Source organism: Elephas maximus, chromosome 1, assembly GCF_024166365.1.
Source record: "Elephas maximus indicus isolate mEleMax1 chromosome 1, mEleMax1 primary haplotype, whole genome shotgun sequence".
Classification (NCBI taxonomy): domain Eukaryota; kingdom Metazoa; phylum Chordata; class Mammalia; order Proboscidea; family Elephantidae; genus Elephas; species Elephas maximus.
In genome coordinates this window covers 98,323,569-98,335,000 of record NC_064819.1, presented here as the reverse complement: position 1 = coordinate 98,335,000, position 11,432 = coordinate 98,323,569, and the positions used below count along the sequence as shown (strand labels likewise).

The window sequence follows — 11,432 nt, the reverse complement described above, 5'->3', positions numbered from 1 at the left end:
TGGTGAATTGACTGGTCTTACTAACTTGTCACTGAAATGAGGGACCAAGCATTTGGCCCTGAGGAGCTGTGGCAACGGAATTGAGCAAGGAATGCTGAGTGAGATGAGACTGTGGGATAGCATTACATAAAATGCAGGACGCCCAGTTAAATCTGAATTTCAGATAAACAACGAATAATCTTTTAGTGTGAATATATCCCATGCAACACTAAAACAAAAAGAAATTGTTTATCTGAAATTCTGAGTCTCCTGTATTTTTTCCTTTTTTTTTTTAATTGAACTTTAGATGAAGGTTTACACAACAAACTAGTTTCTCATCAAACAGCACACACATTGTCGTATGACATTGGTTAACAACCCTACGACAAGTCAACGGTCTCCCCTCTCAACCGTGGGTTCCCTATTACCAGGTTTCCTGTTCCCTCCTGCCTTCTAGTTCCTGCCTCAGGGCTGGTGTGCCCCTTTAGTCTTGGCTGAAGGGTGAACCTCAGGAGTGACTTCATTACTGAGATGAAAGGGTGTCCAGGGGCCATACTCTCAGGGTTTTTCCAGTCTCTGTCAGGCCAGCAAGTCTGGTCTTTCTTTTTGAATTGGAATTTTGTTCTACATTTTTCTCCAGCTCTGTCTGGGACCCGCTATTGTGATTCTTGTCAGAGCCGTCAGTGGTGGTAGCCAGGCACCATCTAGTTGTACTGGTTGTCCTGTATTTTTATTTGCTAAATTTGGGAACCCTAGTCTAGACTCTTTTAAGTCATTCTGGCCCCACTCCCAGTTTTACAGCTGGAGAAACTGAGACTGAAGTTAAATGCTTTACTCATTCAGCCAGTCAGAGGCAGCTTCAGGATTTGAACTAAGTCTGCCTGACTCCAAGCCTGTGCACCTGGTTGTGATAAACCAGTTGGAGTTGATTTCCACTTCTGGTGACCCCATGTGTGTCAGAGTAGAACTGAGCTCCATTGGGTTTTCAGTGGCTGATTTTTTGGAAGTAGATCACCATGCGTTTCTTCTGAGGTGCCTCTGGGTGGAGTTGAACTTCCAACCTTCTGGTTAGTAGGCAAGTGTGTTAAGTATGGATTCCTGTGCCTGGTGATACTACAACCTAGGCTTGGTGCCAGGCCTTGGGCTGGATGCTGTCCTTCCTATTTAATCTTCACAACCATTCCTGTGAAGTAAGAATTAGTCCTGGTTTACAGAAAAAGAAATGGCTCACTAACCTTGGAAAATACAGTCTCTGCCGTGACTTGTGGGTGCTAGAAGTCCCTGGGTGGCACAAATGGTTAAGCGCTCGACTACTAACCAAAAGGTTGATGGTTTAAACCCATCCGGCGGTGCCTCAAAAGAAAGGCCTGGCAATCTGCTTCTGAAAGGTCACAATCTTGAAAACTATGGAGTGTGGTTTGACTCTGCAACACATGTGGTTACCATGAGTCAGAATTAACTCAATGGCAACTGGTTTGGTTTTTTTGTGTGTGGGTGCTTGAAGCATCACGAGGGATTTTGCCTTCACACCTTTCCTGAGTAAACAGTCTTTAAATAATTGCTTTTAGAGCAACCTGGATCTCTCATGCAGATAACTCAGAAGTGAAATATAGCCTGTGCTTGCTCATACCCACACACAAATGCATATGCACAAATGTAACAGATCCAGAAGCTGGCGATGACTAGTTCCAAGGTCCCAAAGTAGGGAAAACAAAACCAAAAACCAAACCAGTTGCTATCCAGTCATTTCCTACTCATGGTGACCCCATGTGTTACAGAGAACTCTGCTCCATAAGGTTAAGGCACCTTTTGGAAGCGGATTGTCAGGCCCTTCTTCCAAGGCACCTATAGGTAGGTTTGAACCATCAACCTTTAGGTTAGTAGTTGAGTGCATAACGATTTACACCACTCAATGACAAAGTGGGGAAGGAACTCTAACACACGAGGGTTGCCATGAGTTAGAATCTACTCAACGGTATCCAACAACCCCAATGCATAAAACCAGTTGCCACTGAGTTGATTCCAACTCATGGCAACCCCATGTGTTACAGAGAACTGTGTCCCAGAGGGCTTTCAATGGCTGATTTTTCACAAATGGATCACCGGGCCTTTCTTCCAAGGCACTGCTGGGTGAACCTTTCAGTTAGTAGCTGAGGGCTTAACCTTTTGTGCCGCCCAGGACTCCTACCCCAATACATGTCTTATTTGTCTGTTTATCATGATGCTGCTTATTGGTTCAATTGTGAGGATTTTTGTTTTCTTTATGTTGAAGTGTAATCCATACTGAAGGCTGCGGTCTTTGATCTTCTCTGTAAGTGCTTCAAGTCCTCTTCATTTTCAGCAAGCATGGTTGTGTCATCTGCATAACACGGGTTGTTAATGAGTCTTCCTCCAATGTTGATGCCCCATTCTTCTTCATATAGTCCAGCTTCTCGGATTATTTGCTCCGCATACAAACTGAAGAGGTATGGTGAAAGGATACAACCCTGATGTACACCTTTCCTGGCTTTAAATGACGCAGTATCCCCTTGTTCTGCTCGAATGCCTCTTGATCCATGTATAGATTCTTCATGAACACAATTAAGTGTTCTGCAATTCCCATTCTCCACAATGTTATCCATAATTTGTTATGGATCCACACAGTCGAATGCCTTAGCATAGTCCATAAAACACAAGTAAACATCGTTCTGGTATTTTCTGCTTTCAGCCAAGATCCATCTGACATCAGCAATGATATCCCTGGTTCCACGTCCTCTTCTAAATCCAGCTTGAATTTCTGGCTGTTCCCTGTAGATACACTGCTGCAGCCGCTTTTGAATGATCTTCAGCAAAATGTTGCTTGCATGTGATATTAATGATATTGTTCGATAATTTCCACATTCGGTTGGATGCCCTTTCTTGGGAATAGTCATAAATATGGATCTCTTCCAGTCGGTTGGCCAGATAGCTGTCTTCCAAATTTCTTGATAAACACGAGTGAGCACTTCCAGAGCTGCATCCATTTGTTGAAACATCTCAATTAGTATTCCATCAATTCCTGCAGCATTATTTTCTTACCAATGCTTTCAGTGCAGCTTGGACTTCTTCCTTCAGTACCATCGGTTCCTGATCATATGTTAACCTCCTGAAATGGATGAACGTCAGCCAATTGTTTTTGGTATAGTGACTCTGTACTCCTTCCATCTTCTTTTGATGCTTCCTGCGTCGTTTAATATTTTCTCCATAAAATCCTTCGGTATTGCAACTTGAGGCTTGAATTTTTTCTTCAGTTCTTTCAGCTTGAGAAATGCTGAGCATATTCTTCCCTTTTGGTTTTCTATCTCCAGATCTTTGCATATATCATCACAATAGTTTACTTTGTCTTTTCGAGCCGCCCTTTGAAATCTTCTGTTCAGCTCTTTTACTTCAACGTTTTTTTCTTTTATTTTAGCTACTCAACTTTCAAAAGCAAGTTTCAAAATGTCTTCTGACATCCATTTAGGTCTTTTCCCTCCTGTCTTTTTAATGACCTCTTGCTTTCTTCGTGTATGATGTCCTTCCACAACTGGTCTGATCTTAGGTATTACAGTTCAATACATCAAATCTATTCTTTAGATGGTCTCTAAATTCAGGTGGGATATACTCAAGGTCATACTTTGGGTCTCATGAACTTGTTCTAATTTTCTTCAGTTTCAGCTTGAATTTATATATGAGTAGTTGATGGTCTTATCCACAGTCATATGTAGTCAATTTGATTCCTGTGCATTCCATCTGGCGAGGTCCACATGTGTATAGTCGCTTTTTATGTTGGTAAAAAAAGGTATTCTCTAAGAAGTGGTCGTTGGTCTTGCAAAATTCAATCATGCAATCTCCGGCATCGTTTCTATCACCAAGGCCATATTTTCCAATTACTGATCTGTCTTAGGCATCTAGTGCTGCTATAACAGAAATACCAGAAGTGGATGGCTTTAACAAACAGAAATATATTTCCTCACAGTAAAGTAGGCTAAAAGTCCAAATTCAGGGTATCAGCTCCAGGGGAAGGCTTTCTCTCTCTGTTGGCCTTATCATCGATCTTCCACCAGTCTAGGAGCTTCTCTGTGCAGGAACCTTGGGTCCAAAGGGCATGCTCTGCTCCTGGCACTGCTTTCTTGGTGGTATGAGGTCCTCCACTCTCTGCTTGCTTCCCTTTCCTCTCTTGGGAGATAAAAGGTGATGCAGGCCACACCCCAGGAAAACTCCCTTTACATTGGATCAGGGATGTGACATTAGTAAGGGTGTTACGGTCCCACCTTAATCCTCTTTAACATAAAATTACAATCAGAAAATGGAGGACGACCACAATACTGGGAACCATGGCCCAGCCAAACTGATACACACATTTTTGGGGAACATAATTCAATCTATGACATGATCCTTCTTTGTCTCGAACTTTCACATTCCAATCACCAGTCATTATCAGTGCATCATAATTGCATGTTCGATCAATTTCAGACTGCAGAAGTTGGCAAAAATCTTCAACTTCTTCATCTTTGGCCTTATTGGTTGGTGCATAAATTTGAATGATAGTCGTATTAACTGGTTTTCCTTGTAGGCATATGGATATTATCCTATCACTGAAAGCGTTGTTCTTCAGGACAAATCTTGAAATGTTCTTTTTGACGACGAATGCAAAGCCATTCCTCTTCAAGCTGTCATTCCTGGCATAGTAGGCCATATGATTGTCCAGTTCAAAACGATCAATACCAGTCCATTTCAGCTCAGTAATGCCTAGGCCATCTATTTTTGATGATTTCCAATATTCCTCGATTAAAACTTCATACATCTCCCTTTCCAGTTATTAATGGATGTCTGCAGCTGGCTGTTCTCATTTTGAGTCATGCCACATCAGCAAATGAAGGTCCCAAAAGCTTTACTCCACCCACGTAATTAAGGCTGGCTCTAATTTGAGGAGGCAGCTCTTCCCCAGTCACACTGAGTGCCTTCCTACCCGAGGGGGTCATCTTCTGGCACTGTATCAGACAATGTTCCGCTGCTGTTCATAAGGTTTTCACTGGCTAATTCTTTTCAGAAGTAGACGTCCTCCTTCCTAGTCTAAGTCTGGAAACTCAGCTGAAACCTGTCCGCCATGGATGACCCTGCTGGTATTTGAATACCAGTGGCATAGCTTTCAGCATCACTGCAACACACAAGCCCCCACAGTACAACAAACTGACAAACACATGGGGGTACCTTGCCTTAGTTTCCAAAATTATTTAAGAATTTTAATCCTTGGCTCATTTCAAATAGGATGGTGTGGCCAATTTTGAAGGCACTGGTGTTTGGCTGCTAACTAAAAGGTCAGCAGTTCAAATCCACCAGCCACTCCTTGGAAACCCTATGGGGCAGTTCCACTCTGTCCTATAGGGTTGGTATGAGTCAGAAATTGACTCGACGTAAACAGGTCTTGGTACATTCACGATCAAGAGTTGAGATGTTCTCAGGATTGCCTCCACTCAATCTGTCCTAAATTCAACTGAAATATTGGGGAGGACTGCTTGAATGGAATCATCTATTCCACAAGATTCACTAAAATCTATCCCCAGATTGAGCCTTACCAAGTACCTGTGTACTGTATTATCCAGCATTTATCTGTGTGCACTGTATGTATGTAATTAGGTATTAGTCACCATCAAGTAGATTCTGACTCATGGTGACCTTACGTGTGCAGAGTAGAACCGCTCCATAGAACTTCTAAGGCTGTGACCTTTCAGAAGCCTATCGCCAGGCCTGTCCTCCAAGAAGCCTCTGGGTGGGTTCAAACCATCAACCTTTCGGCTAGTAGTCAAGCCCTTAATTTTTTGCACCATCCAACCCGTTGAACCCGTTGCCATTGAGTCCATTTCGACTCATAGCAACCCTACAGGACAGAGTAGAACTATAGCAACCCTACAGGACAGAGTAGAACTATCCCATAGGGTTTCCAAGAAGTGGCTGATGTATTCAAATTGCTGACCTTTTGGTTTACAGCCAAGCTTTTAACCACCAGGGCTCTGTGCACCATCCAAGGACTCCTTGTATGTTGTTACCGTTTTTTAACTGCTTGAGTACTATATGCCTGCCTGGCATTGTGCAAAGCATCATCTCCTTCACCTTAGTGTTAATAAACTCGCTCAACAGGCTCGCATGGCTCACAGAGCCATGATTCAAACCCATAGGCACCGTTGACCTTGTATGCACCAAGTTGTTGGGTATCTATCCAGGGCAAAGCTCATGAGACACGGCTCCTGAAACCTTTGTTCCACTGATGTTCCTCAAGGTGCAAACACTGTTCACTGGCTGTTCACATCCTCTTCAAGAAACACAAGAAATGCCTTTTGTGTCTTAGATTGCATGGCAGTTTGCTTTTACCTCCCGAACCTGTACATCTGTGCCCATTAAGAACCCTTAAGATATTGGCCACCACATTAACAAGTGCTCTCACACTACTTCCTCTTGCTGTACATTGTGTCTGTGACAGAGAAGGCATAAAACGTATTCACATTTGTGAATCATTGTCACCTCCTTCTAGTCATAAATTTTCTTGGCTCTTCTGATTACAAACATTATAGTACCTTTATAAAATGCAGACAAGTCCCCCAAAACAAAAGTCACTTCAAGTTCCAGTTAACCATAATTAACATTTTAGTATATAAGCTTGTTTTTACTTTGCAAACCCTTTTTCTCTCCAATAAATTTGGGTCCTATCTAGTTTTACAGCCAGTTTCTTTCCCTTGTTATCTTACTGGGAACATTGTTCTTCAGTACTAGAGGCTTATGTTTTCTGGTACTACACTAACAGACCAGAGAAAGGAGCAAATGGGGGCTATTACCTTGAAATCAAAAATCTGCCACTCATGCAGACCCAAAATTCTTGTAAAAAGACCAGACTTAATACTGAGACTGGTAGGACCCCGGTGGTCATGACCCCCAGACCTTCAGTTGGCCCAGGACAGGAACCATTCCCAAAGCCAACTCCTCAGACATGGATTGGACTGGACAAGGGGTTGCAGAGGGATGCTGGTGAGGAGTGAGCTTCTTGGGTCAGGTGGACACTTGAGACTATGTTGGCATCTCCCGCCTGGAGCAGAGATGAGAGGGTAGAGGGGGTTAGAAGCTGGCAAAATGGACACCAAAAGAGAGTGGAGGGAGAGAGCGGGCTGTCTCATTAAGGGGAGAGTAATTGGAAGTGTGTAGCAAGGTGTATGTAAGTTTTTGTGTGAGAAACTGACTTGACCTGTAAACTTTCACTTAAAGCACAATAAAAATTAAAAAAAATCTGCCACTCATTATGAAATGAGATTGTAGCTGTATTACCTGCATGTTTTTATAACTTAAAGGATTAAATGAATCACTCAAGGTCTTTGGTAAAGAATTCGGATTCTTCATGGTTCATGAGCAAATAAAGCTTGTTTTGAGAAGGTGCAGCATTTTAGAGCAACAATCATTATTTCAGCTTTGGAATAACCTTTCAGCTCTTAAAAAAAGTAAGGATGGACTGGTTCCTTTATTTACCTAAATGAAGCAAATTCAAGTCAAAGTTTAAATCACAAGTATTTCCTACACCAAAAGCCACCTCGCCAGTACTGGAGGTGAGAACTCCAGGAAGTACCTCAGAAAGTTATAGAGGGGGCTGAGCCTGCGAGGGTAAAGGCCCTGGAAGTTTCCATCACTGTTGACTCCCGGTAGAAAACACCCACAGGTTCCAGGTTATGTAACTCATGCTGGTCTGTTACCTATGTTCTGAACTCTACTTGACCAATAAATGACCGATATTAAATATCCAGGTTAGAATTAGGCAACTCCACAATGCTGACTAAAGTCCTAGATTTCCCAGAGTTTGACTTGAGGACCACTCCCATCAAAAGAATCACGGAAACCCCATCCCAGCCGCACTGGAACTCAACCTCCATTTTATAACAATCTTCCTGTTGATTCCTATAGAGCAGGACCGCCAAATGGATTCTGACTCATAACAACCCTATAGGACAGAGTGGAACTGCCCCATATGATTTCCAAAGAGCAACTGATGGATCTGAACTGCCAATCTTTTGGTTAGCAGTGTAGCTCTCAGCCACTGTGCCACCAGGGCTCCGATGCACACTTTAGGGGGTGCAAAACCACCCAAGAAGCTGCTATACTGTGGAAAAAGCTTTGGGCAATCGGCTAAGAAAACTGTTAAGAGCTGTCTATGCCCTCCTTGTGAAGGTCTTACCCCTCATTCCAGTAGGCTGCCCCCTGCTAGGTATATTCAGAAAAACTTCGGGCCTGTTTGGCAGCCCTACTGTAAGTATAAAAAGAAATCTGAACTAAGATTTTGAACCTTCAAGATTTTGAAGACGGAAATGAGAATCCCCTCGAGTCTGTAGTATAGGTATTGACTACTCACCACTAGAGTGCCAAAAACTTGTACAGCTACCAGCGTAGTACTTGGCATACATTACTACGTCACAAAGGACACCCTTCTCCTGACCTCAGTCGCTCACAGACACAAAGATGACGGTAACACTAGTGTTTATTGAGCTGTGCCTTAGTACAGACGTTGGGGCTTGCCCATGGTGCTCTTGATGTACAAAGCCCGGACATTCTGCCAATTTTTCTTTAGCAGTGAAACCAGGAAGTTGACAGCCAAGTGGATGTTGTATACAAGTTCATCGTCTGTCATCTTCACATGGCCAACAGCCACTGCCAGACACAACACCTGGTGGAGGGAAAACCAGGAAAGGTCAAGCCAGGTTGGTGGATCAATGGCAGGTACGGGGCGGGTAGGGTGGGCCCATACTCAAGCCAGATGGCCCATCTCAATTTCCCCAGTGACATAACAGTGTTTGCCCCAAAGGCAAACCGTGGAACACCAGGATTATTAAAAACTCTTCAATCTAAAGTTTTAAGTATCCAAAAATATGTGAATCAAGAGAAAGAGACTGCAGAGCCTCTAGTACCCTTCCCCCCGCCAACTTTAGTCTGTGACTAAGCTTCAGGGCCCTGTCACTGTCAATCCCCCTTACCTTCTTCATCTGGAACTTGATGGTGGACTTCACTTCATCTACTTTGGCCACCATGTTCTCATTGTGGGTAAGCAGGGAAGGGAATTTGCCAGCCTTATTCAGGCCTGGACCCAAGATTCGTGGGATCTGCTTGATCAGTGACTCAGAGGCCAAAAAGGCATCATATTTCTTGGCTAGTGAAGAAAGAAACTAAGTCATGAGATACTTAGGAACTGACCAATGCCTCACCCCAGGCCTTCCAAACACGGTACTCATGGTAGGGCCAAAAAAGCACTGTGAACCTTGTAATAGTGACCTTCTTACCAGCACACCCTCCACCCCCTTCCAAGAATCTTAATACCACCCCCCCCCCCCATTCCCAGCATGCTGCTTGCTTCCAGCATTGACTAGCTACATCCTCTGGGTGCTGCCTGGTCCACTGGTCACACAAAACCCAGTTTCAGAAAACCAAGCTAACCCAGCCATGCTGGTCAAGACTGCCTAGGTTCAAACTCTGCCTCCACACTTCACAGCTGTAAGACCTTGGGGCTGTGACATATCAGGGCATATACCACCCATGCCTACACCAGAGAACAGACTAAAAATAGCTAAAACTAAGACTTGGGAAACAAAAATTTCAATTTAGAAGTCAGTGACAGCAAGCCTGTTAACTCAATCTCACCTATTTAGAATCAATGCCTGGGCTCCCTCCCTTATAAAATAATCTACAGTAAACTAATGGTCACTATTTAGTTGTTCCAACCACAGATCCTTTTCCTCATGATTCTAACCACTTATTTGAAAATGTAAATGGTCATACCAGTTCTCCACTGGTTTTCTCCCATGAAAACTGTTTGCCTCCCAACCCCTCCCCAGACAGAAAATCACCAGCTGCACTCACCCAGCTTTTTGACCAGCTTCTTATTCTTGTTGAGCTTCTTCAGAGCCTCAATGTCCATGTGAGGGATATCCACAGCCTTGGCTTCATCACAGTGCTGCTGGTCCCCAAGGACACACACAGAGAACTTGGGGCGGGGGGTGGACTTAAGCCTGTGGCGAAGAGAACAGGTCATTACCGGCCCTGGGTCACAAGGGCAGGTGAAGGGGTCTGGGACCGCAGCCGTAGAGCCTTACCCAGAGTGTCCACATCACCAACAGCTAGTCTGGCTTCTCAAACTAGCCGGCGGGCTCGGCCAAGGCCTCCCCACGCCTCCCCTCATGTTTTAAGACCCAGGGTGGGGGTCCGCTCAGCCACTCCTGCCCGGAGCAGGGGGTCTGAACTACCCTGGCACGTCACTACCGCAGTGGCTGCTTGCCTCGGGCTCAGGTGAAGCCTGATGGGGCGATAACAGACACCGGGGCACTGAGGGCTGGGTGGGGTCAGAACGGTGCCAACCTGACGGTGCCCGAGAAGCGTTTGTCCTTCTGAGGATCATAGTTCTTTAGGCTAATCTGCAGCTCCACCGTTTCCAAAAACCTTAGGAAAAACGAAAACGTTAGCACCCCAGCTTTTCCAAACCTCCCCAGACCTGGCCCCCCCCGGGGAAGCCCGCACTTACTTCCGGCGCTTGCGCTGGTTCCCGTGAAGGACTTCCCGCACCGCCTCGTAGAGGGTGTCGCGAGAGACTTTGCTGCTGCGAGAGACAGGACAGGCGGACACTCAGGACCAGGGCGCCGCCGGATTCAACCGCCTCGGCGTGGTCAGAGCTTCTGAGCCCTTAGGGTCTCCAGGCTTGGAAACTGGGGACAGCCCAGGGCGGGCCGCAGGGGGCATTCCGGACACCAAGTGGGGCGATTTGGGCCCCGCAGCAAGACCTATGGCCCAGGAAAACGGAGCCCTCTTGGGGGGCGGATCTGGCAGGAAAGGAGACAGAAGACAAGAAACGCCCAGCAGCGAAGCCGTGTAAAGGCCTCTAGATTTCACCCGTAGCATCTGCATCCCCGACCGGTTGCCTGGAGGTGCGGATGGGCACAGATGGAACTTTAAGCACCACTCACCTCATGCTTCCTAGCGCCGCAGTCACTGGAAAGAGACTAACAGGGTTCGCGCATGCGCTCAAATAGGAGTCCTTTTCTCGCGAGAAGTCCCTTGTTCTACGCGCTCCCCACCAGAGCGCGCTCGGGTTGCTCGGTCCAGAGGAGCGCCGCCGTCTACGGCCACTAGAGGGCGCTGCTGCGCACTGCACCGCTGCAAAACATGCACGGACGACCCACCCGGGATGCTGTGGTCCTGGGCGCCCGGGGGCACCCTGGCAATATCCCCATTCGTGGCGCTGCTGCATGGCCAGGGAACAGGCTGATTCCAGGACTTGAATATTAATAATCACACGTACTGTTCTACGCCTTTTGTGGTACCTTAAGAGAATATGGAATTCTGGTATGTTTGTCCCTAAAACCTCCTCTGCCCATTTCCTCCCACTCTCTGTCCCAACTTGTTCTCAAAAGGAAGCTTTATTCCTGCGCCTGACC

The 11,432-nt window shown here is 45.6% G+C and overlaps 1 protein-coding gene across 1 annotated transcript; it reads right to left on the bottom strand.

Moving 5' to 3' along the window:
• Positions 1-8,473: 8,473 nt before the first annotated feature.
• On the bottom strand, positions 8,474-11,260 carry RPL10A (ribosomal protein L10a). The gene is made up of 6 exons (XM_049893049.1): positions 10,962-11,260; positions 10,523-10,597; positions 10,360-10,440; positions 9,865-10,013; positions 8,985-9,157; positions 8,474-8,677 (listed from the first exon to the last, which is right to left on the bottom strand). Exons 1-6 carry the CDS (start codon positions 11,243-11,245, stop codon positions 8,507-8,509), a joined length of 933 nt encoding a protein of 310 aa, XP_049749006.1. The 5' UTR covers positions 11,246-11,260; the 3' UTR covers positions 8,474-8,506.
• Between the last annotated feature and the right edge of the window lie 172 nt (positions 11,261-11,432).